At 43.6% G+C, this 27,439-nt stretch overlaps 1 protein-coding gene across 2 annotated transcripts; it reads left to right on the forward strand.

The window, feature by feature from the left end:
• On the forward strand, positions 1-27,439 carry LOC144690593 (mannan-binding lectin serine protease 1-like). 2 transcript variants are annotated; one of them, XM_078558216.1, is made up of 5 exons: positions 1-127; positions 2,438-2,654; positions 3,554-3,731; positions 22,124-22,255; positions 27,314-27,439. In XM_078558216.1, exons 1-5 carry the CDS (start codon positions 105-107, stop codon positions 27,325-27,327), a joined length of 564 nt encoding a protein of 187 aa, XP_078414342.1. In that variant the 5' UTR covers positions 1-104; the 3' UTR covers positions 27,328-27,439. The 2 variants fall into 2 exon arrangements, with proteins under 2 accessions (XP_078414342.1, XP_078414343.1); XM_078558217.1 differs by lacking the exons at positions 22,124-22,255; positions 27,314-27,439 and adding an exon at positions 6,661-6,877.

Here is a 27,439-nt window from a genome sequence, read left to right on the forward strand (position 1 = left end):
AAGCGATAGGTTAATCAGGCAGCAAACAATTCCAACAGTTTTGTCCATGTGCAGACATCGCAGGGGCTCACAGAATTGGGGGTCTAGCAATAGAGAGAAGGAAAATGCAGAAATCTCTTACAATGTGGTAAGTAAAGCAGAGGGAGCATTAACTGGGCAAGAATGGTCAGTAAAACTATACATCCATGGACAGCATCTGAGCTGGAAGGATCTGGAGGCTTAACATAAAATGCTGCTTTTAAATTTCTTGCAAAAATTCTATCTTAGAACTGATTTTTTTCTCTCTCTCATGACTGCATTACGACAGTCATGAGAGAGTTATTGGCAACTGTCTAGCAGAGCGAGTCAGAGAATTTGAATTGCACTTTCTTAGCCTGCGTTTTGAATTCAACCTCGATGGATGGGACAGGAAGTTTCTCCTTTTTTTGTAAGGGTGTTATGTAAAATCAGTTTGGAATGGCTTGGGCCTAGTTTCTATTGGCATTGGCACACACACATTAAATTGACAATTTCACTTTCAGGGATTGTCAGGATGCACTGTTTGGAGGGGTTTATATTCTATCTGGTGCAGGGCTACACGGTAAGAGCAGGGGAGTTAGCACAGGCACAATAGGTTGAATAGCCTGTTGTTATTATGTGCTGTATGATTTGATTCAGTAGTTGGTAGTTTCCTGAGGTTTGAGTAAGGAATATTGCTGAAGCAGAGGGACCTTTGCATTAGACCATTAAAGATTGTTGCTGGCACTGAATTAGGGTTGTGAACTCTGGCTGGATTTTTTCCGGGAGAGTCTGGTGCAAGTGACATCATGGGAAGCCAGCAGAAGTGTCATCACTGCACAGTCTAGTTCAGCCCAATTACCTCTTCCTGTGCTGTATATTTTATATTGTTCAATGTAATATGTGTGAGATTGGCAGCTACAAAGTTAGACCGGAAAGCAGCTATAGGGCTCTGCCCCATCGAGCTTCTCCGTCAAGCTGCTCACCTGGTCTGGAGTCACATAGGTTGTTTCCATCGATTGTGAAGGCTGATTCAGTGTGACACTGAGTGAGAGAGAATGACCCTGTCCTGACTAAATTCTGCTACTGAGTCTGAACAATTCCTTCCCCTACCAGTTACTCTCGGGAGATGGAAATCTGCAGTGCACCGCCATCTGCCTGGTCACCATCAATTCAATCTGACACTAATTAATAGCATTAATCACAATACCACCATCCAGCCACTCTCAGCCTGTAGCAAGGTTGCTTGGTGTTTCACTAAGAGGTCTGGCCGGCTTGGATGGTAGAACATAACCCGTTTATTGGTAACCCATAACTGTATACATGTCTAAGGTTCTGCCATGCATGGGTGCTGTCTCCATACTGGCTCCTTCCAGACTCTCCTACACACAGATACACACAGTATCATGTGACACTCTACCTCAGACCATGGGCAGTACTGTTCTCCAGTCCCACATTAACCCTTGCTCTATTGGAACATCCTTATACTACACAGCTGAGCCTAACCTTGGCTTATAATCAGTGCCCTTTCCTCCAGCTCTGCAGACCAAGTGGGCATCACCTCAACTGATTGGAGCACTGATCATGTGGACTGCAGGCCATTTGGATATTTCCGTTAAGTGGCCTCTGCCAACACTATTCCACGGGTGGGGGAGGAGGATCCTAGCAAAGGGAAGGTCAGCTGGTACCTGAACACAGACTGTGATTGGATGACAGTTGGTCCCTGGTGTAAGGAAAATCAGGTTTTGCCCAAGAGCAAGCTGTGATTGGCTAGCAATTGGTCCTGGCCGCCTGGAGGGTCAGGTGGTACCTGAGTGCGGGCTGTGATTGGCTGGTGGCTGGTCCTGGCCACCGTTGCTGGGAGCTGACGAGCTCCCAGAATGCTTTGTGTGGCCACCGGGGGATTGAGGTCAATTCCGGGGGACTCCCAGCTACTCAGAGTGGGTTGACAACCCTACACTGAATACCAAAGTAGAAAAGTACTTCATTTCCCGCTGTGGGCAGTCTTCAACTGATGAGCAAAAGTAACAACAACTTGTACCTATATAACACATAATAAAACATCCCAAGACACTTCACAGGGGTATTATCAGACAAAATTTGACACTGAACCATACATAAGGAGATAGCGGGATTTAGTGATCAAAATCTTGATTAAAGGGTTTGTAAGGAGCATCTTAAAGGAAGAAAGGTTCAGTGACAGAATTCTAAAGCTCATGGCCCAGTCAGCTGAAGACATGACTGCCAATGGTGGTGTAAAGAAAATCAGGGATGTACAAGAAGCCAGTATTGGAAGAGTGCAGAGTTCTTGGAGAATTTTTGGGGTGGAGGATAGGGAGTGCTGAGGACAAAAATCTATCAAAACTATTTTCTCCAATTCCAACTGCTGCTGCACAATCAATTCCAAGTAACTTCAGTTATGTTCATTCTTTCTTCCCAGGCTACTCCAGTGGGTTTTGCTCCTGCTTCCAGCAGCTTTTGGCTTTCAGTTGAGTGACATGTTTGGGGAAATTCAATCCCCTGGTTTTCCAACTGCATATGGAGACAATATCTACCAAACCTGGAACATCTCTGTTCCTAGTGGATTTGTGATAAAACTGTATTTCTCACATTTCAGCCTCGAACCTTCTTACCGCTGCGACTATGACCATGTTAAGGTACCTCTACTTTAGTTGAATAAATAAGTTTACTCAAATATTAAAACAAAATATTGGGTCAGTGAGATGCTGGTCAAAGAACATGGTGTAAGAATTAGTCTGGTCTTTATAGTAACATTTGAAATCCATTTATGAAGGATTCGCTCTGCAGTAATTGCTAAAAAATATTGAATGCATTGTTAAAAATGTTTGTGATTTTACTAGGGACACAGAGGAAATTTCCAAATAGACATATGACATCACTATACATAACAGCAAAAGGCATTCTCCCCGTCAAGTTGGTAGTCGGTGATAGCATGCACTAAACTTTTATTTTTGTGTGGCTGTAAGTTAAATAATTACCAGCAGCAGATGTGACTAGAGACACAATGATCCAATTGGTCGTGTAGATTATTTCATGTCAACCTCAAAAGTGCTTACATTACACTGGAGTGATTGAAGGCTGGAAAGCCGGCAGTCAGGAGCTGCTAATTCCACCAAAGCAGACCCAGAATGAAAGTTGACATCCCATTATGCTGCTTGGTGCAGAGTATTGAGCAGAGATTAAAGTATCAGCCAACCTCAGTGTAAAAAAAACACATGCGAAAAGGATGCGGAAATTATAAAAGAAATGGACAAAATGAACGAGGAAAGAAATGGATTGAAATTGTCCTGTCAAATATTAGTGAATAAAATCATGCTTGTGTAAAATTTCCATGTTCAGTGTTTAAAATGGATTCATGCCTTTGTTAAAGTAATGGATAGCAATACTGTATCTTATACATGCAGTTTGTTACCAATAAAACATAATGATTTAAATCTTGCAACCAAAAAAGAAAAGTAGACTTAAAATAACAGATGAAAGAAAAAGCAGTTTAATATTTTTTTTAAATGCCAACAATTTTTATAATTATGTTCAGATCCTGATGGAGAGGAAACAGCTGGCCAAGCTCTGTGGTGAGACCAGCACAGATACAGAAGAGGCTCCGGGTGACAAACAATTCTATTCCACAGGGAACAACATGACAGTGATATTCAGAACTGATTACTCAAATGAGAAGAGCTACATTGGATTTGCTGCACATTATGCAGCTGTAGGTAAGATTCTACTTTAAACTTGGATCTTTGTGCAAGAAAGGGGCACCTTTTCAGAGCTGTGAAGAGCTACTATGGAGCAAATGCCAGGAAATATCAGTCCTAACCTTGCCAAGCCATGTAGGTTACCTTGTACACAGATGGATCACGAACATACAAACATATAAAATAGGAGCAGAAGTAGGCCATTCGGTCCCTCGAGCCTGCTCTGCCATTCAATAAGATCATGGCTGATGTGTTTGTGCTTTGAATTCCACATTCCCATCTACCCCCCATAACCTTTGATTCCCTTGCCTAACAAGAATCTATATACCTCTGCCTTAAAAATATTCAATGACCTGTCTCCACCGCCTTCTGAGGCAGAGAGTTCCAAAGTAACACAAGCCTCTGAGAGAAAAAAATTCTCCTCACTTCTGTTCTGTAAGGGTGACTCCTAATTTTAAAATAGTGCTGGTTCTGGACTCACCCTCAAGAGGAAACATCCTTTCCACATCCTTATATACTTCATTCAAGTCACCCCTCACTCTTCTAAAGTCCAGTGGAAACAAGCCCAGTCCGCCTAATCTTTCCTCATAAGACACCCTGCTCATTCCAGGTGTCAAACTAGTAAACCTCCTTGAACCACCTCTGTAATAAACTTAGGGAAGAATTTTCGGGTCGGTGAGCGGGGGCGGGGCACGCTCACCTACGCGTAAAATGATGCGCGTGACGTCGGGCATGCGTCCCTATGTTACTGTGCGTCATTTAGATTGCCAGTTCAGCGGGCACACAGACGAGTTGGCTGCATGCCCGCTGAACTGTCAAAGGCCTATTAAGGCCATTAAGAAAGTAATTAAAGTAGCTAAGAATGCTGCCCATCCAACCTTAAGGTTGGCGGACAGGCGAAGAGCCCAGGTGGCCTTCATATTTTTCATGAAACCTCATCCACTGGCGGGATGAGGTTCCATGAAGGGTTTATTAATTAAATAAAAAATTTTTAAAAAATTAATGGACATGTCCCAGCTCAGGTGACAGTTTCATATGAGGGGACATGTCCTTAAATTTTGTTTTTTACCTTTCTTCGATGTTTCATATGTGAAAGTAATCTCCCTGAGGCACCTCTGTGCCTCAGGGAGATTTCTGCACGTGCAGGCCTCGACCAGGGAATCCCTCCCCCCGCCTGCACAGGGAGCGCACAGCGTTTCTGGGTGTGCATCACTCTGGGCGGGCCTTAATTGGCCCGCCCACATAAAATGGCAGTGCGGCCCCAATCGGGGGCGCCGATCGGGTTTGCACCCACCCCCGCACAAGCCCCCCCAATGGGCGGGAAATTTCTGTCCTTAGTATACTGGACAGGTTTCTTGTTAGAAACAGTTAACTTTATTTACAGAGCTCCTGAAGAAGCTACATACTTAAACCAAGTCCACGACTAGAAAGCTCCGCCCCCCTAAGATTACCAAAACTTCTGGCTGATTCGTCAGTACAATCACGTGATCCCTTAAACAGAATGAAAGGTTTTACTTACAATCACTACGTTCCTTCCCCTTTAATTTTTTTACATCTCTTATTTACAAGAATATCTTAATTAATAATATATACAAATATACACAGTTCATGCAATTATAGATTAAGTGTCAGGTGGTTTTCTAATTCGGTTAGAGCGACGTAGCTCTACGATTTGAGGTTCTACCACTGGATCGACTCAATCAGGAACTGCAGCATCAGGGATATCGTTAGATAATGGCAGTTCAGAATTATTTACTTCAACAGAGACATCAGGTATGTCTATTCTATGTCAATCTGGCACCTCAGGGATTAAAGGTTTGATTTCAATTTCAAGTGGAGTAACTAGTTGTTGGAGTGTCTTTCTACTTCTTAGATGATCCGCATGTTTCCTAACAATCCTGCTTTCCACTTCTACTTGGTATGACAAAGGTCCTGTTTCAGAGACGATTATACCAGGAACCCAACTAGGTCCATTTCCAATCTTTCGCACAAAAGCTGTCTCTCCCACAGTAAATTTTCGATCTTTACTGTGAGTATCATGATTCACTTTCTGACTACTCTGGTTCTTCTCTACCTTGCCCTCTGAGTTAGAAAACACCAGGCTCAACTTTGTACGAAGGTGGCGTTTCATTAATAATTCAGACAGTGTTGAACCCATGGTTGTATGAGGAGTCGTGCAATAGTTGAGAAGAAATCGTAAAATTCGTGTTTCTAATATTTCTTTGAATAATTTCTTCATTCCTGTTTTAAAAGTTTGCACTGCTCTTTCTGCTAACCAATTGGATGAGGGATGATATGGTGCCATTTTAATATGTTTCACTCCATTTAAACTCATGAATTTCTGAAATTCCGTACTAGTGAAGGCAGTGCTGTTATCCAAAACAATGACTTCTGGCAGGCCATGTATACTAAAACATTGGTGCAACTTTTCAGTAGTTGCACACGATGTCAGTGATCTAACTTCGTACACATCCATCAACCTAGAATGCTTGTCAACGATCAATAAAAACGTGGTACCTAAAAATGGACCTGCATAGTCTATGTGTAATCTAACCCAGGATCGACTAGGTCACTCCCACGGATGCAGTGAAGCTGAAACAGGCAAGTTCTGTTGTTGCTGACACTGGAGACAGTGTTTAACCATTTTTTCTATATCACTGTGTATACCTGGCCACCAGAATTAGCTTCGTACAAGCATTTTCATTTTCGAAATGCCAGGATGCACGCTGTAAAGCTTTGTGAAAAGTGGTCCTCTTCCTTGCAAAGGGATGACGACTCTTGCTCCCCACAACAAGATTCCATCTTGGCAACTTAATTCAGTTTTATGGGCATAGAATTGATTTATCTCTTCAGAGACTGGTGCATTTGACCATCCTGCAGTATCTGTTCTTGGACCTTCGATAAAATTGGATCTCAGTTTGTCCAATTCTTTATCTGCTTTGCACAGACTGGCGAGGAGTCCAGGAAATTCAACACAAGTGCAACTTCTTGTGGCACTAGAGCACGCGTATTGCTACCTGACAAAGGAAGATGACTGAGGACGTCTGCATTTGCTATATGCACACCTGGACGGTGCATGAAGGTGTACTCATACGCCAACAAAATCAAGGCCCATCGTTGAATTTTGGCAGAGGCTATTGGTGGAATTGCTTTATCTTCACTAAATAAACCCATTAGTGGTTTATGATCTGACACTATGGAGAAATGTCGACCATGCAGATATTGATGGATTTTTTTTTTTACTCCAGCTATTACAGATAAACCTTCTCTTTCAAGCTGTGAGTAACCCTTCTCGGCTGCAGAGAGGGTTCTGGAGACACAGCCTATTGGCCTTTCGGGTTTGATTTCTGTCTTTTTTCTTGTGTTTGAGGCAGAGTTTTGTCCCCTCCTTCATTTTGAGTTCATCAGTCGGCCAAATTTCTCTCTGGTGCAATCTTAACTTGGTTCAGTTCGGGGGTTGAGCTACCCATAGCTTTGCTACCCACTCGCATCTTGGAAAGTTCCATGACTTTTCCTTCTAATGCCTCTTTTGTTTCGAACAACTTATTCTTCAGTTCTTCTGTCTCCTTTATGTACCTTTTGGCTTCCTCCTGCAACATTGAACATTGTTGAGTTTTTTTTCTGCCAGCTGTTTCTTCAGTTGGTTCAGAGTGGGACTGTATTCATTTAGCTTCTTTACGTGACTTTCCCATGGAACAACTCTGACCTGAGGGAAAAGCAAAATACTGCGGATGTTGGAAATCTGAAATAAAAACAGAAAATGCTGGAAAAACTCAGCAGGTCTGACAGCATCTGTGGAGAGAGAAACAGAGGGAAGAATTTTTGGGTTGGCGAGCGGGGGTGGGGCCCGCTCGCTGATGCGTAAAATGACGCACGGTGATATCGGGCGTGCGTCCCGATGTCACCGCGCGTCATTTAGATTTTTCAGTTCAGCGGGTGCGCAGCCAAGTCGGCTGTGTGCCCACCGAACTGTCAAAGGCCTATTAAGGCCAGTTAGAAAGTAATTAAAGTCGTTAAGAATGCTGCCCGTCCAACCTTAAGGTTGACGGGCAGGCGAAGAGCCCAGGCGGCCGTTGCATTTTTCATGAAACCTCATCCATGGGCGGAATGAGGTTTCATGAAGGGTTTATTAAATAAATAAAAAAATTTCAAACATTTGATAAACATGTCCCAGCTCATGTGATGCTGTCACATGAGGGGACATGTTTAAATAATTTTTCTCTGTCTTTAATAAAAACTTTCATTCCGAACTTAATCTCCCTGAGGCAGTTCCGTGCCTCAGGGAGATTTCTGTACTCTTTTGCGCGCATGCCCCCGCCCGCCCCTGCACAACCCCCACCCCCCCGATGGGGGAAATTTCTGCCCAGAGTTAACGTTTCCAGTCTGTATGACTCTTCTTCAGAGCTCAAGGGAAGTAGAAATGTGATGGAATTTTGTTTAAGGGGACTGGAGCAGGGTAAAGCAGGATAGAAGGTCAGCAAAAGGTGGGGACAAAGGAGAGATTGACAAAGATGTCATGTACTCAAGATAAAGGGAGTGATAATGGTAATGGTAAGGGCTAAAGAAGGTGCTCATAGTGGCATAAAGGTAAGAAAGCAGAATGTGGTAATAGTGGAACAAAGATCAACACTGTGTGAAAGAACAACATAGAACAAGCGACATACGGTCCTTTTGGGGGTGGGGTGGAGGGAGGGGGTGGTGGTTGGGGAAAAAGAATGGGAAAAGGGATAAAAATGAGGTAAAAAAGGACAAAACAATGAATAAATGAATAAAAGTAAAAATAAGTAAATAAAAAAAAATTTTAAAAAGGGATTAAAAAAGGGGTGAAGATGGAAGAGAGAGTTCATGGTCTGAAGTTGTTGAAGTCAATGTTAAGTCCGGAAGGCTGTAACGTGCCTAGTCGGAAGATGAGGTGCTGTTCCTCCAGTTTGCGTTGGGCTTCACTGGAACATTGCAGCAGGCCAAGGAAGGACATTTGGGCATGAGAGCAGGGTGGAGTGTTGAAATGGTAAGCGACAGGAAGGTCTTGGTCATGCTTGCGGACAGACCAAAGGTATTCTGCAAAGCGGACTTAAAATGTTAACTCTGTTTCTGTCTCCACAGATCTGAGTTTTTCCAGCAGGTTCTGACTTTTATTCCTAACCAGAGGGATCCTTGCATCCTGCAAAGGTCCTTTGGTTTTCTCACCTCATTCCAAAAGACACTATCATATTCCCTTATCAACTCAGGGTTTCTTCCTGTCCTAACTTGAAAAATTTCTGAGCAGTTGAGCTTAATTCCTTTTAACCAATCACGGCCCAGAAGACTAGGTCCTTTACCTGTTACAACAATCACTGGAAGCTGGGATGTCTGTTGCCTGTAGGATACAAGTTCAGAGGCGATGCCTTTTACCTGTATTGCCTCTCCAGTGTATTTCTTCAGCTGAGCCGTGGTTTTTTTAATCCATTCACAGGATGTGGTCTTCACTGGGCCAACATTTATCCCCCATCCCTAGTTGCCCTTGACAAGGTGGTGGTGAGCTGCCTTCTTGAACTGCTGCAGTCCATGTGGTGTAGGTACACCCACAGTGCTGTTAGGAAAGGGGTTCCAGGATTTTGACCCAGCGACAGTGAAGGAACGGCGATATATTTCCTAGTCAGAGTGGTGAATTACTTGGAGGGGAACTTCCAGGTGGTGGCTGGGTACCTTCATTTAGGTAGTTAAATGTGTGTTCTCTTACCAGTGTGGTTGATGCTCCCGCATCAACCTCCATGGCTAGACGCTTTCCATTCACTTGAAGGGTGACAGTAATTGGTTCAGTTTTCATTGCTTTGACATTGTGTAGGGAATAGATGTCATTATCAGCAGCTTCTGGTTCAGTTATATTGTGCACTTCAATCATCTCGGTCTGCTGTCTGATTGGTTGTCTTGATTTTGCCCTGCATTGCTTTAGAACATGCCCTTTTTTGTGACAATAGTGGCATTCTGCCTCTTTAACTCTGTAAGTTTCCAGTACATGGTTACCCCGACATTAGTAACAAATTAATTTCTGATTCACTGGTGAGCTGCTTCCAGTATTTATTTTTGTTTTTCGAGTGGTAGAGACTGTTTCCCACTTCACGGTAACCTCCCTGGTTTTCACACCACGCCCGGCGGTAGGTTCCCGTCCCAACTGAAGAACGGCACCATGTTGCACACTCTGAAAAGCCTATAAGTCTCTCTCAGCACTGTCCATTGCTAGCGCTATTTCCATGGTTCAGATCAATATTAACTTCTGCAAGTAAACAGCGCAGAATGGCATTGTCGTGTACGCTGCACACCAAACGATCTTGCAACATGTCATTGAGAGTATCTCCGAAGTCGCAGTGCTCAACCAACTGTTTTAACTTCACAGTATACTTTGCGATTGACTTACCCGGGGCCCTTACTCTGGAGTTGAACTTAAATCTTTTCTTAACCACAGATAGCTTAAGCTGAAAATGTATCTTCACAAAGTCTAGTAGCTCATTAAAAGATTTGGAATTGGGCGCGTTCGGAGCCATCAGACTTGGACGAGGTTATATGTCTTGCTCCCACAGACACTTAGAAGAATTGCTTTCTGCTTCTCCTCCGCTGTTATTTCATTTGCCGCAAAATAAAAACCTAGGTGCTCTATGTACTGACTCTAGTCTCCCATGGACGAGTCATAAGGGTCAATTCTGCCAAAGAGTGGCATGACTGGTGAGTATGCTTTTCTTTCTTTCCTTAAAAATTGGTATAATCACAATCAGGAGGCAAGGTACAGCGTTGGAGCTATTTATCCTTGTCGCCAATTGTAATAAATTTGGTATGCCGGATAGGTTTCTTGTTAGAAACAGTCAACTTTATCTACAGAGCTCATTTAGAAGCTACATGCTTGAACCAGGTCTACGACTAAAAAGCTCCACCCCTAAAATTACCCACGCCTAGGGCTGATTCATCAGTACAATCACGTGATCCCTTAAACAGTATGAAAGGTTTTACTTACAATCACTACACCTTCCAATGCATTTACTTCCTTCCTTAAATGAGGGGACCAAAACTGCACACAATATTTGAGATGTGGTCTCACCAATGCCCTGTATAACTGAAGCATAACATCCTTACTTTTATGTTCAATTCCTCTCGCAATAAAGGATAGCATTCCATTAACCTTCTTGATTACATGCATGCTAACTTTTTGTGACTCATGCACTAGAACACCTAGATCCCTCTGCACCAAGGAATTCTGCAGCCGTTCTCCGTTTAAGTAATACTCTGCTTTTTTATTCTTCCTGCCAAAGTGAACAACTTCACATTTTCCTACATTATACTCCATAAGATTCATGTCCTTGTATTCAAATCCCTCCATAGCCTTGCCCCAACCAAGCTACATGAGTCCATCAATCATAAGTCTATGAATGCATGGTTGGACATCGGTATATTTTTTTGTTCTCACTCCTTCTGCACTAACATCAGTGACCTTCCTTCAGCTGCTGCTCAGTCCTCTGGAATTCCCTCTGAAATTCTCTGAACCTGTCTGAACTCCCAAAAGCTTTCTTAAAATCCTAATTTTTGACCAAGCTTTATGCATCTCTATAACACTAATTATCACCTCCAGTTTCTCTCCTGTTTCATGTCCACCCGATAAACTGCTATAGGATGACACACCAATCCCATTCACCCAACACTCACTGACCTTTTTTAAATTCATGGGATGTGGGCATTACTGTCTAGGCCAGCATTTATTGCCCCCCATCCCTAATTGTTGAGAGGGCATTTAAGAGTCAACCATATTGCTGTGGGTCTGGAGTCAGATGTAGGCCAGGCCAGGTAAGGACAACAAATTTCCTTCCCTAAAGGACCAGGTGGGTTTTTACAAAAATGGTTTCATGGTCATCATTGGACTTTTGATTCCAGATTTTTTAATTGAATTCAAATTGCCATGCAATCATCAGATTTGAACCTGGGTCCCCAGAGCATTACCCTGGGTCTCTGGATTACTAGTTAGCGACAATACCACTACACCATTGGCCCCTGGTCCAGCAACAGGTTAAATTTAAAACTTTCATCTTTGTGTTCAAATTCCTCCATGGTGCCACCTCCTCCCTATTCCTGTAATCTCACCTAACTCCCTGAGATGTTTGTGCTCCTCCAGTTCAGGCATCCCCAATTTCTATCACTCCATGATTTGGAGGCTGTGCTTTCAGCTGTCTAGCCTCTAACTTCTGGAATTCCCTCCTTAAACCTCTCTGCTTTGCTACCTCTCACTCCTTCTTTAAGATACCTCTTAAAACCTATCATTTTGACAAGCTTTGGGTCATCTTTCCTAATACCTTAATATGTAACTTGATATCAAATTTTGTTTGATAATGTTCCACTAAGTGCCTTGGGATGTTTTACGATACTAAAGGTGCTATATATATGCAAGTTTTTGTTCACTACATGAAGATCAATATTGAATTGTAAGTTGTTGAAATATTTCTTTACACAGAGCATGATTAATCACTGGATCAGGTTGTTTTGAAGCACGATTGATGCTAGGACATTGGGTTCATGTAAGACACAGCTAGATGATGTAAATGACTTGGTTCCATAACGTTTACTACCCTGTCTAACAAGAATCTATCAATCTCAATTTTGAAATTTTCACTTGGCCCCCAGCCTCAACAGCCGTCTGGGTAAGAATTCCAGGTTTTTATTGCCCTTTGTGTGGGGAAGTGTTTTCTGACCTCATCCCTGAATGGCCTAGCTTGAATTTTATGGTTATTCCCCTTTGTTCTGGACCCTCCCTTGTTTTTCTCGATCTATTCTATCTACCAGAACTCTAGTGCCATAGTTTCCAACCCTTCATATTGCAGATAAAGGCCAACAATCCATAAGCCTTATAAATTATTTTTTGTACCTGTTCATGAGAAATGAAACCGGACAGACCATCCGGCATCACTCTAGGCACCGGAAATGATAACGGCAAACTCAGCCCTGTCAACCCTGCAAAGTCCTTCTTACTAACATCTGGGTGATAGTGCCAAAATTGGGAGAGCTGTCTCACAGACCAGTCAAGCAACAGCCTGAGATAGTCATCCTCATGGAATCGTATTTTACAGATTATGTCCCAGACACCACCATTACCATCGCTGTGTATGACCTGTCCCACCGGATGGAGTGACCCAGCAGAGGTGGCGGCACAGTGGTATACAGTGGCAGAGGAGTTGTCCTGGGAGTCCTCAACATCAACTCCAGACCCCATGGGAAGTCTCATGGCCTCAGGTCAAACATGAGCAAAGAAACCTCTTGCTGATTACAGCGTACTGCCATCTCTCAGCTGATGAATGTTGAATACCACTTGGAGGGAACACAGAGGGTGGCAAGGGTGCAGAATGTACTCTGGGTGGGGGACTTCAACATCCATCACCAGGAGTGGCTTGGTAGCACCACTACTGACCAAACTGGCCGAGTCCTAAAGGACATAGCCGCTAGACTGAATCTGCGGCAGGTGGTGAGGGAACCAACAAGAGGGAAAAACATACTTGACCTCATCCTCACAAACTTGCCTGCTACAGATGCATCTGTCCATCACAGTATCAGTAGGAGTGACCACCACACAGTCCTTGTGGAGACGAAGTCCCATCTTCACATTAAGGATACGCTCCATCATTTTGTGTGGCACTACCACCATGCTAAAAGGGATGGATTTCGAACAGATCGAGCAACTCAAGACTGGGCATCCATGAGGTGCTATGGGCCATCAGCTGCAGTAGAATTGTACTTGAACACAAACTGTAACCTCATGGCCTGGCATATCCCCCACTCTACCATTACCATCAAGCCCCCAGGGGATCAACCTTGGTTCAATGAAGAGTGCAGGAGGTCATGCCAGGAGCAGCACCAGGCAAACCTAAAAATGAGTTGTCAACCTGGTGAAGCTATAACACAGGACTGCTTGTGCACCAAACAGAATAAGCGGTAAATGATTGAGCTAAGCGATCCCACCACTAACGGATCAGTTCTAAGCTCTGCAGTCCTGCCACACCCACTCATGAATGGTGGTGGACAATTAAACAACTGACCATTCTTAGTGATGGGGGAGCCCAGCACATCAGTGCAAAAGATAGGGCTGAAGCATTTGCTACAATTTTCAGCCAGAAGTGCCAAGTGGATGATCCATCTCGGTCTCCTCTGGAGGTCCCCAGCTTCACAGACAGTCTTCAGCCAATTCGATTCACTCCACGTGATATGAAGAAATGGATGAAGGCATTGGATACTGCAAAGGCTATGGGCCCTGACAATATTCTGGCAATAGTACTGAAGACTTGTGCTCCAGAACTTGCTGTGCCCCTAGTCAAGCTGTTCCAGTACAGCTACAACACTGGCATCTACCCGGCTATGTGGAAAATTGCCCAAGCTTGTCCTGTACACAAAATGCAGGACAAATCCAACCCGTCCAATTACCGCCCCATCAGTCTACTCTCAGTCATCAGTAAAGTAATGGAAGGTGTCATCAACAGTGCTATCAAGCAGCACTTGCTTAGCAATAACCTGCTTACTGACATCTCATCTCCTGACTCCCCAGAGCCTGTCCACCATCTACAAGGCACAAGTCAGGAGTGTGATGGAACACTCTCCACTTGCCTGGATGAGTGCAGCTCCAACAACACTCAAGAAGCTTGACACCATCCAGGACAAAACAGCTCGCTTGATTGCCACCACATCCACAAACATTCACTCCCTCCACCACCGATGCACAGTAGCAATAGTGTGTCCCATCTACAAGATGCACTGCAGGAACTCACCAAGGCTCCTTAGACAGCACCTTCCAAACCAATGACTGCTACTATCTAGAAGGATGAGGGCAGCAGATACATGGGAACACCACCACCTGGAAATTCCCCTCCAAGTCACTCATCATCCTGAGTTGGAAATATATCGCTGTTCCTTCACTGTTGCTGGGTCAAAATCCTGGAACTCCCTCCCTAACAGCACTGTGGGTGTACCTACACCACATGGACCTCACTGGTTCAAGAAGGCAGCCACTTTCTCAAGGGCAACTAGGGATGGGCAATAAATGCTGGCCCAGCCAGCAAAGCCCACATCCTCTGAATGAATAAAAATAAAATTCTGTACAAAGATCCCTAAATCTCTCTGCTCATTTGTAATTCCTAGCTCCTCGTCATTTCAAAAATTTCTCACATTAAATTTCATCTGCTCCAGGTTTGCCCACTCACCTATTCCATCAATGTCCCTTTGCAACCTTCTGTAGCTATCTATACTATTTACTGTGTATCTAATTCAGCCTTGTCAGCAAACTTGGATATATGGCTCTCTACTTTATCCATAACATTTATGAATATCGTTAAAAGCTGAGCCCCCAGTACAGATCCCTAGGAGACACTATGGTCAGAACTCTCCCATGGTGGGTTTAATGGCAGGCGGGGGAAAGAATTTAGCGGGAGGACCAAAAGTCGGTTTTATGCCGATGTGAAATGATGGCGGGATCTTCTGCTCCTGCCCGCCATGGCGGATCACGATTCCCGCCAAAAGCCGGCATAAAACCAATTTGTATCCTGTTAATGGAATGCAGCTGAAGATCTGACTGGAATCGGCACCCCGTCTCCCCCATGCCCGATCATTTGCAACGCCAGCATGAAATCATGCCAGTCCAGAACACGTCTGGACCATCATGGCGTGTAAAAGTAGTCGAGACTTACCTTAAGATGGCTTTGGGCAGCTGGCAGAGATCCAAAGAGAAGATGGAGGCCTCCAGCGACCAGACCCTGGAGAACCATGTGCAGCACTGGGTGGATGGAGATTCAACCACATGGATCCTCTCCGTAAAGTAGCATCCAGAAGGTGGGAGTTCTCGGCGCAGATGATCAGACCTTCATCCAGTCGCAGGTGGAAAGCAGCAGGAGGTACTGTTGGGCAGCGAGGGTCTGTTGGGGGGTGGGTTGAAAGAAGGGTGGGAGAGGAATGAAGAGGTGGCAGGGGTTCAGGCCTGGAGGGGGACATGGGCTGTTGGGCATGCTGGGTAAAGAGGGTATCAGAGGGGTCTTTCAAGACTTCAGATGGAATGGAGCGGGGATATGCAAAGGGCCTTGGTGGGTTATAGGAGGTGGGGTCTTCTGCAGGTGTTAAGAGGCATGTGGGGGAGTGTTGAGGTGTGAATGGGTTCACAGGGAGAGGTCGGTTGAGCTGATGCTGGACACCTGGGGTGAAAACTGAGGGTAGCTATGGTATGAGGGAATGGTGAGTGTTAAAGGTGGCAGAAGGAGCTGGTAGGGTGGTAGAGTGAGGGTGTGACAACATCACATGAAGGGGCACCGAGGGTTGTTTGTGGGGATGCTGAGATGGACATAGATGTGAGATGGGAAGGATGAGGGTGGGCAAGTCAATGGTAATGGGGTGGGATTCTCGAGGAAGGGGCCTTCAATGTTTATCTGGACATTGCCAAAGGTGATGGGAGAGGAATGAAGGGTAACAGTGGGGAGGTCAAAAGTAATATCTGGTGCGGAGTGGTGGGGGGGGTGGTGGTGGGGTGGTCAATGGTTATGGGGGATAGGGTGTGGCTGACTGGGGGAGTGGAGAAGGTGTTGGAGCATAGGTAAAACGTGACTACCACCATTGCTAGGCGGGTCGCAACTATGCAGAGACTCATGGTGGAGACCTTGAGATGCTGGTAGGAGTTGGGTCATCAGGGGTGGGCGAAGTTGAAGTCATTTCAACTGGGCAACTGATAGGCAACCCAACGTGTAGTATTTGCAATGCTAGGGCACTGGACACATAATGATTTAAAGGATGCACGGGAGAGGGCTTCCACATGGCTCGCAAGGGCCCTGTCACATACCTTTGCCTCCCTGCAAATGCCTCATTCTAGGGGAATGGGTTGTCCACTGGAAGATGAAGGAAGGAGAGAAATGCTAATCCTTAAGCACAACAGCGAAAGCAAAACAGTAGACATTATTAATGAGAAGATATTTACAAAAGTTTTCTGATTGTGACATTCAATTGTTCACGCTTGCAGCTAGTTGTGCTTTTAATATTTCTTACTTTTCCTTTCCCTGCTACTTCTAGGTGCTTCCCCAACATCCTTAGCAGGGGAGGAGGCACCCTGCTGACCAGTTGGCCCCGTTGCCTTGGAAAACCTTGGCAGCCGCCCTCTGGAGAGCTAAGGCCTGGCTGTCCTGCTGTGGGCCAGCTGCTCCCTCTGCAGTGTCAGAGGATGAGGTTGAAGGGGTCACAGGCAAAGTGGATTCAGAAGGGTCAGATAGCCTCTGAGATTCCTGAGTGGGTGTCCCAGGGGTGTCCAGCTGCCACTCCTCCTCTCTTTGGGTGTCGAAGGCCCCTGTCTGGCTCCTTGAGGGGAAGGGGCACCTGGAGGGAATCAAGGTGCCCCATCCCTCTTTCACTTAGCCATTGCAGAAGTTCCGCTATGGCTACCTTGGTGGAGCAAAATCTGCTGGGCTAGAATCTCCAAGGAGTCTGCCATCCTCCCCACAGTAACCTCAATGCGTGCATGGGTTGGGACCACTTCATGAGCCTGCAGGCAGACAAATTCCTCTGACTCATGTGCCTCCTTGTTGAGGGCCTCTGACACCTATGGCTGATGTTCCTCTGCCTCTTGCCGACTCTCCAGCATCAGTTGGAAGCCTGATTCTAGAAGCCGCTAAGCGGACTTGAACTTCGCAGATGCCTCTTCCCCAGCACTCCTCCAAATGCCAGAGAGCTCAGCAAACCCTGCCTCCTCCTGTTGCAGACATGTGTCCATGTGGTGACCACCAGAGTTTGAGACCCTTCCTACTCTAGAGCTAATACCCACCGAGGTGTGTGTCTCTCTGGGCTGGTGGAGGGTGCAGGTGTCTGCTGTGACACCTTTATAGTTGCACATGGCTCTTGCGTTATATCCTCGCTGCTCTCTGGTTTTGGGCTTGTGCTGAAGCTGGACAGCTCTTCTTCTGGCTCAGGCCTTGCCTTTTCCTGGTGGCACCTGTAAGTGAGAGAGGAGAGAACGAGTGACAGCACGAGATGCCTCCAACATGGTGGGACCCTTGGACCTAAGGTTTCCATTACATACATGGATCCTTACTGGTTGGAGGCCAAAAGCCAGCCTCCCCATCCTCAATGGCCTGGCCCCACTCCACCCCTGCCAGCTGGGCTGCCCTCTCCTTGAGCTCAGTTACTTCCTTCAGGTGTGGCCAAACCCTTCCTGTCTTCTCCCTCTCCAGCCTGTTATGGCTTAACTTGTCCTGCTCAAAGAGAACAGAGAAGATGGGGTTGAGGAATTGTATTTAGCATCCATTTGTACACAGCTATTTCATATTTCTTTCCAGACTACCAGTCTTAGAGATAATGCACTGGATTGTGTGACATTTCATTAATGCACTGCATGTTGTCTAGAAGGGCTCTGGGCCAGCACCCTTTAGAGCAGTGAGCCCATCCACATACAAGGATAAGGGCTCAGAGAGACATGTCCTTTGCAGAGTTTGCTGGTGCCCTCTGTGTCTGAGCCCCCTCCACTACCATCCCCCCACCCACCACCCTCAACTCCCCCTCCGCCTCCCCCTTCCAGACAGCTTGTGAGGTCTCTGTGTGGAGGGGTGAGGGAGGTACAGTGGTCACTCCACTTGCAGAGCAGAAGGAATGCAGTGGGGCTATGAGGCATCACCTTATGATGTTGCCATGTCCCTGACAATTATCATTCATTCATTCATTGTGGTTACTGTGAGCAGCTGAGGCTTACTTACCCTGGTGGAGCAGATAAGGTGGCCCATTCTCTTTCGACATTGGAGGGCTGACCTGTGCTGGACACCCTGGGCACTGACAGCGGCGGCGGCCTGCGCCCATGCAGAGTTGTTCTCCCTGCTCAGCCTCCTTCTCCCATCAGCTGGGTACAGGACAGTCCTGGCCTCCAACTGATCGAGGAGGACGCCCAGGAATGTGTCACTGAACTTAGTAGCTGGAGCTCCCTGTCCCCTGCCTGCCATCTCTATGGGCGTTGTTAGTAAGTTGATGTCTGGGCACCTTTTAAGCACGGCACCTGGATATGATGGCGGGACATAAGCCATCCAGCCCGCCCCATCACGCAGTACGTCAGGAAACCTCCAGCTTCATGATTAATGAGGCTGGGGCCGCATGATACCTTGGCAATTCTCATCATCCTCTGCAGTGGGAAACACTCCCCATCCCTGACCCCGCCTTGGGACTTAGTCCGGATGGGAGGATTCTGCCCTATGAGGCATATCCTGCTAATTTGAGTACATAGCCATTATCCCTATTTTCTGTCTCCTACTTCTTAAACGATTCCTTGTCTAAGCTAATAGGCTACCATGCATTCTCATTTAGTTAAAAATATCTCTTTGGAACTTTGTCAAATGCCTTCTGGAAATCCTTATAAATAACACCCACAAACAATCCCTTATCTATCAAATTGCCTCCTCAAAAACTTCAACTCGGCTCATTAGACATGACTTGCCCTTTACAATCCTTGATGGCTCTTTGATCATCTCATATATATCCAAATATTCAGTCACTCAGTTACTAGTAACAGATTCTAGTAACTTCTGTTGGATTAATAAGCTTTTAATATTTTAGGTTAGCCATCCTACCTCTCTTGAATAATGGACTGACACTGGCATCTTTCCAATCCAAGGGGACAGTTCTTATGATGAGAGAGTTTGGGAAGATCATGACTATCACATCAACAATTTCCTCACCTACTTCTTTTAATAAAGATTTATCTAAATTTAAACTTATTCATTTCGCCATCACCATCTTGTTTACTTTGAATTATATTGAGTTTAGTTAGCTCTTCCCGTTGATTTGTTTTTAGTTTTTCTTTTAGCATTGATACTTAATTCTTACCGAAGACTGGTACAAAGTAATTACTTAGCCAGTCTGTCATTTCCTGACTTCAATTACAATATCACCTATTTCTGTCATTAATGGGTCCACTTATTCTTAGCCACCCCAATTCTCTTACTATACCTTTAATTTCTTCCTTGATATGCCTCGCAAACATTTCTCGTATTCAATTGTTTTGCAGCTCTTGCCATTTTCTTTGTATACCTTTGCTATTTTTCCAGTCCATGGGATCTCTATTGTGATTTGCCTTTATGGAAGTCTTTTCTTTTAGTTTTATACAATCTCTCACTTCCCTTGCTGGCCAAGGTTGTTGAATTACACACATAGAGCTCTTGCCCTTTAGGGCTATGTACAGTTCTTATATTCCACCAAATAACTTTTTAAACGCTTCACTGTTCACCTGTAGTTTTATCCATTAATAATTCCGTCCAATCTATTGAGGTCAATTCCTGCCTCACCTCTCCAAAGTTAGCATGATTCACCCTTCTCTCTCTCAAACATATAGTAAATCCAACATATTATGTTTGCTAAAAGCAAAGTACTGTGGATGCTGGAAATCTGAAACAAAACAAAAAATGCTGGAAAAACTCAGCAGGTCTAGCCTGCTCTGAAGAAGGGTCATATGGACTCGAAACATTAACTCTGTTTCTCTCTCCACATATCATGTTTGCTGTTCGTTAGATCTTCCGTTATCATTAGATTATTGACTAATTCAGGCCCATTACTCATTACAAAATCTATGATGACATGTTGCCCTGTTGGTTTAAGAATATATTTTTCCTGAAGACTTGCCCAAATACACTCAAAATTTGCTGCTTTGGGGGCTCCAGTTGTTTTGCTTCCAACAGTCTATGTGAAAATTCGACTCCAATTATAACTGCACTGTTCTGGCAACTAATTTCTCTGATCTCCAAGCTTATGTATCAGATCATTGCTATCTGAAGATCTATAACAACTCTCACCAAAATCTTGCATTATTTTCTATTTCTTAATTCTACTCAAAAGTGTTTCTACTGCCTTCTCACTCTTACTGATATCCCTTCTTTCTAATGCTGTATGGAGTGTCCCTTGTCAATACTGCTAATCCTCCTTTTCCAATTACCCTGTCCTTTCTAAAGACCTTACAACTGGAATATTTATCTCCCAGTCACCTCCAGCTTATTGCCAATTCTCAGTCATACCCTTTAAGTTGAATTAACACTTCTAATTCATTATTTTATTTCTTATGCTGCATGCATTAGTGTATAGAACATTTATTTGAGCAGAAGATCCTGTTCTACTCTTACGCCCTGATGCTTTAACATACGTTTTAAATTATCACTTTTTTTAGCACTTCTGCAATCAGGTGGGTTGAAGAGCCACATTCATTGAAACTGATTTTGTGAATATATTTTTGTTCAATCAGATGCTGAGAACACATCATTACGCTTCTATTACCAAACCAGGTCTTTGCAGAGAAAAGTACTCATTGTGATCTTTTCACATTGTGAAGAGATGTTGCATCCTTTCTAGACCATTCTGTAACTGCATTAACTTTCTCATTGAATATTTAACACCTCTATTTCGTATCACTTCTATTCCTCTTCCATCTGTCCTTAAGGTGCTGACACTTGTTGAGGTGCAGGCTCATACATTTGCAGTATCCTCCCAAAACTGGCCATCTCTCATATATGAGCCAAGACATTGAATGTTGGCAGATTGAACAATTAAGCTATCAGGGAGCTTTTGTGACTTTAAAACAACTCAGTATGTACAGTCTTTTAAAGGCGCTCATCTAATATGAATGCAGCATGAAGCTCCTCTGATGGCTCAATACAGCACTGTCTGGCAATGATCCCTGCAACTCAATGTCTCCATGCAGACCATGCACAAGTCAGCCTCTTTAAATTGCTACGTGTGCACCGACATGCAAAAAGAAGAAAATTAGAGGGAATTTTGCTGCCTAATAGTGTAAAGAAAGAGAAAAAAGGAGCTAGCATTTTTAAACAGCATTGTTCAGGACTTCAGGATGCCCCAAAGTACTTCACAGCTAATGAAGTCCCATAACTAATCTCAGCTGGAGTTAGGTTCACTACAGTGGCTAATGAGATCTTGGGTCAAGTGGTGAGAGGAAGAAGAACCAGTCAGGATTCCCACTTTTAGTTGCTATGCTGCGAGAACTCCTGCTAGAAATGTGATGGTGAGATCAGGAGCAAAAACAGATGTAATGTCCTCTATGGATGAATAGCTTGCATGTACTCAATGGATGGCCGCTTAGTTAAGAACATAGGACTTAGGAGCAGGACTAGGCCATTTGGACCTTCTGGCCTGCTATGCCATTCAATAAGATAATGGCTGATCTGATTATGGTCTCAACTCCACTTTCCTGTCTGCTCCCTATAACCCTTGACTCCCTTATCTATAGGAAATAGAACTTAGGAGCAGGAGTGGTCTGCTACTCCTGCTTAGGAGCAGGAGTAAGATGAGGTACCAAATGGTTGTCTACAGAGGCATTCAGAATATAATACAGTGACAACAAACAAAAGATAACAATGCAGATTTAAACTTTGACCTTCTGTCATGTCTTGCTTTAATAGATATTGATGAATGCGATCGGAAAATTTTTGAAGAGCCATTCTGCGACCATTATTGTCACAACTACCTGGGAGGGTACTACTGCTCCTGTAAGCTGGGGTACTTCCTAGATTCAGATAATAAAATCTGCAGAGGTAAGAAAACCAAAATGTATTGTGTGGCTCAGAGCTGAATCTCTATTCAAAGTTACTAATTTTTGTCAAAGAACATTGCACCACAAAGTGATAGGACACGGAACTGTACCTGTAGTTCCCCACATATTGAGCTTTTGATTTCAAGTGGCAAGGAGCATTTCCTAACAGGATGAAAGGATGGGGTCAATAATTCAATTTTATTATGGTCCTTTCACTTGTTCAGTGGAAACTGGAATGATGCTGCCTCTCAGTGGCATTCCCTTGCCTTCTTTTAACAGAGCAGAAAGGAGCTTATACCAAATGTGAAGCTCATGGGGAAATGAGCTGTAAATATCCCCAGGTCTTTATTATGCCATGGCTACTCTTTGTCAATTATTTCACTTTAGTGCAGAATATTTCAACTAGTCTAATGATTAGTAAAACAAAATCAATCTATTTGAAGAAGAAAAGTATTCCAAGACCATACATTTTTGTGTGTTTTTCTTCCTCCCTGTACATGTATCTGTCACCTTACTGTTACTGTTAGCTTCTTCTGTTCCACACATTGCCATATATTAACCAATCTTCTAGCTTGGTTTTGTCTCTTGCTGAATGCTGTTATCTAATTTGTTTTCACAGTCTTTTTTTTAATTGATCACATCAATGTACAAAGTCTCGCAGCTATAATTTGCTCTGTCATTTAACCTGCTCATTGGTACTGCAAACTTAGTTTTACCTATGAACACAAATGAGCTTAAGTGAAGCAGTGCACTGATCTGGAATGAGATCCAAAGATTATAAGTGTGGAAGTTCTAATTGACAAAGTTAACGCATGATTAGGAACTTCTACTGCATCTATATGCACTATTGTTATACAGACATTAACTGATTTAAGTGTTTGTACGTAAACTTCATTTCACAGAAATTCTGATCTATATTGGTTAAAACTACCAAACTATTAACACAGAATGTGGTTCCAATAAAAAAGAATTACATAAGGCAATGCGTTACATTAACAAGGGCATAGGGTATAAATCAATGATAATATTTACATTGTGAAATGCCCCTGATATTTCATAAAGATCATTCCTTTTATATTTTTAGTTGAATGTAGGAAAATGTGTGTGCTTTCTTAGGTTGTGATGGAGTAATGGTTATATAATACATGGCTACATACATTGAGAAAGTAATTAGGAATGGGTGAGGGTAGACTTAGATCAGGAGTTCACTGAGCACTGGGTGTGAGATGGGTAGTGTGCGGTTTTTGAAAGAAAGAGGGAAAGATAAAGCATGCATTCATAAAGCATCTTTTACATCCTAAGCAGAGGATTATTTTTGAAGTACAGGGTAATATGGGCAAATGTACAGGAAATTTTCATACTGTGGACGATTTCACAAACAGCAATTGAATTAATGATTGGATAATCTGTTTCTGGAGGTGTTGACCAAGGAAGAAACATTGGCCAGGACACTGGGAGTTCTCCTGTCCTTCAAATCGTTCCATGGTTTTTTTTTATGGCCACATGAGTAGTGAGTCAGGGCCATTGGTTTAGCATCTCATTCAAAAGTATTTATGGGAGTATCATTTGATCCTTGGCCCTCTTTCACTGTGTGAAGTTAGGCATGACATTGGCCAATAGTAAGGATGCCATCACTTGCTGGTGATTTGGCAGCTCCTGGCACAACTGATTGTTTATAAATGTCCCACTGTTACCTTGTTTGGTATGAGGGATGTCAAGCTGTGCTACTTCTGCAGATGCACCATCACACCACTGGCAGTGAGAGTTAAATATGGCTTCTAGCTACAGGGGCTCCTTGGCCTTTATGTAGCTCGCTGAGTAGGCATGTAGCTCATTCAGGGTTAAATATTTCATACCAACTGACTTGTACTCTGTTTAGAGTTACTGACATTTCATATATTAATTTGTCTTAGACAACACTTAGATTTGGGTGATCTTTACTTTTTGTGTTTAGCATTTTGTTTTTTGAGACTAGCACAGTCACCATAGTTCTACCTCCCCCCAGACAATCTATATTACATTAACTTCAATGTTTCTAGGGAGAATCATTTGTATCACAAAAAAAATCCAGTGTTTCTATAACCTTATTCAAATGTGATGTATTAGGAAACAAACAACTTGTATTTCATCTAAGGTGAATGTGTCACTGACAGCCAATTACATATAATCAAACATCTCATATGGAAACATTGCTCAGTTGCAAAGTTTTAGCAAAACAGAGGTCAGTGATCATCAAGGGAAAACACTCCAGTGGCTGGAGTCACACCTGACACACAGGTAGATGGCCATGGTTGTCACAGATCAATTATTGCAGCCCTAGGACATTGCTGCTGGAGTTTCTCATGGCAATATCCCCAATTCCATTCATCTATGTCATCAATAATCTTTCGACTGTCAAAAGATCGCAAGTGGGAGTTGTTCACTGGTGATTCTATTGTGATCTGCTCCATTCACAACTCCTACAGTAATGATAAAACCAATGTCTGCCTACCACAGGACCTGAACAATATCCAGGATTGGCTGTCAAGTGACACAAACATTTGTGCCACACAATATTAAACAATGACCACCTTCAACAATACGAGGGCATGACCACCTCCTTTGGCCTTCAATAGCATCGCCATCACCAAGACATATACCAGCAACACCTTGGAGGTCACAATTGACTAGAATCTTAACTGAACTATATATTGAAAAAAACAGTGGCGTCAAAATCAGAACAGAGGCTGGGTATTTACAAGAAATGGTTTACCTGCTAACCCCTCAGTAGCTCTTCACCATCTACTAGGCTCAAGTCATGAGTGCAATGGAATACGTACCACTCATCTGGATCGACGCTCATGAAGTTTCACATCATTCAGGACAAAACAATATACTGATTGGCACTCCTGCCACTGAATGCAACACCTATCAGCATCACTGGTACGCCTTGGCTGTAGTAATTACTACCTCCATGACGCGCTACAGCCACAGGCCATGCAAATCAGTTACTGACAGTGCAAACTGGACAGTGGCTGTGGAAATCATGTATTGGCCATTATTCCTTTTTATATTTGTTCATGAGATGTGGGCGTCACAGGCTAGGCCAACATTTATTGTCCATTCCTAATTGCCCATAAGGTGATGGTGAGCTGCCTTCTTGAACTGCTGTAATGCATGTCTTGTAGGACCACCCACAGTGCTGTTAGAAAGGGAGTTCCAGGATTTTGACCCAGCGACAGTGCAGCAACAGTGATATAGCTCCAAGTCAGGATTGTGCGTGGTTTGGAGTGGAACTTGCAGGTGGTGGTGTTCCTATGCATCTGCTGTGCTTGTCATTCTAAGTTGTAGAGGTTGCGGATTTGGAAGTGCCTTTAATATAATTAACTATCCCAAGGTGCTTCACAGGAATGTTGTCAAACAAAATTTGACAAAGAGGCACAGAAGGAGGTATTAAAACAGATGGCCAAAAGCTTGGATAAAGAAGTAACTTTTAAGAAGAGTGATAAAGGAGACAGAGACAGAGAGGCAAAGAGTTTTGGGGATGAAATTGCAGAGTTTAGGGTCGAGGCAATTGAAGGGAGGCCCACTAATGGTGGAGTGATTAAAATTGGGAATGTGTAAGCGGCCAGAATTATAGGAGCTCAAAGATCTCAGAGGGTTTTAGGACTGGAGGTTGGAGCCATGAAGATTAGAAAGATAGGAAGGATGCAAAGCCATTGAAGGGATTTGAAAACAAGGATGAAAATTTTAAAATAGCGGTGTTACTGGACTATGAGTCAACATAGGATAGTGAGCACATGGATGATGGGTGAAAGGGGTTTGGTCCACATTAGGGTACAGAAAACAACGTTTCGGATGCATTCAAGTTTATGGAGGGTGGAAGATGGACAGCTGACCAGTAAAGCATTGGAATAATTGAGTCTAGGGGTAGCAAAAGCATATATGAGAAATTCAGAAGCAGATGAACTGAAATCAAGGCAGAATGGGTGATGTATGGAGGTGGACATAGGCGATATTGATGATACTCATTTCAGGGTCAAGGTGGGTATCGAAGTTGCATACAATCTTGTTCACGGTCAGACAGTTGTCCGGATGGAGTTTGTTGGAATGATCAAATGCAGCAGCATTGGTCCACCCAATATTTACTGGAAGGGATTTTCTGCATATCCAGGACTGAATTTCAGACAAACAGCTTGACAAATCAGATGCAATGGTGTTGAGAGAGGTGGTGTCATCAGCTTACATGTCGAACCTGATATATTTTCCAATTATGTCACTGAAGGGAAGCTTGTAAATGAGAAATATGATGGATGACCAAGGAAAGATCTTTTGGTGACTTCAGAGGTAACAATGGGGTAACGGGAAAAGAAGCCAATGCAAGTGATTCTCTGGCTATGACTGAATAGATAGAAATGGGACCAGAGAAGGGCATCCCACCTAGCTGGATGATATTGGAGAGGCGTGGGCGCAGGATGGTGTGGTCAACCGTGCAGGCTGCAGATACATCAAGAGGAATGAGAATGCAACTTGGTACTGGCAGTGTATATGAATCAATACTGTCACAACCAATGTGAGATGCGTAGCTACAACATAACAACACTTTAAGCAGTCCCGCAATTTCCAGAACGGGCAGAGAGTCAGAAGGAATAAGGCAAGTAAAATATTTGAATTTACTTCTTAAAAGGCAAAGTAGATTTAAAAATTAGATTAATAAAAGAAAAGTAAAAGTAAAAACAAAAAAAAAAGTAAAGGATGGACCACAAGGACAAAAAGTCACCATGGTAAGAAATATTAAAGTATTTGAAAGTTTTTACATTTTATAATGGTTGAATACATTAAGCACATAGTTCTGGCGTTACAGTAAAAAAAGCTATCCCTGGTTTTTGAGTAGCTTTATTATCGTCTTGACAATTGTTTCAGTATCAAAACAATAGCTGAAAACTTGGCTGGCCCAGGGTTCCCTGGATCTGCTAGCAGCCTAGAGGTTAATAATGGTCACTCCATGTTGCAAGTATTTGCTTGGACAAAAGGTTAATATTTTCGCTTCCATTAAGTTTAATCTTTTTTTCTCTTCCAGTCCGCAAGGTGTAATTATGTGTCCGCAATCCAAAAGTCAGCCTTCATACGTAAGGAAATTGGAACGTAATGACATGCCAGTGTTAATGCAGTACTGCTGTGTGTGAATAAAACTAACTGAACAACA

Source organism: Cetorhinus maximus, chromosome 15 (assembly GCF_964194155.1).
Source record: "Cetorhinus maximus chromosome 15, sCetMax3.hap1.1, whole genome shotgun sequence".
Taxonomy (NCBI): Eukaryota; Metazoa; Chordata; class Chondrichthyes; order Lamniformes; family Cetorhinidae; genus Cetorhinus; species Cetorhinus maximus.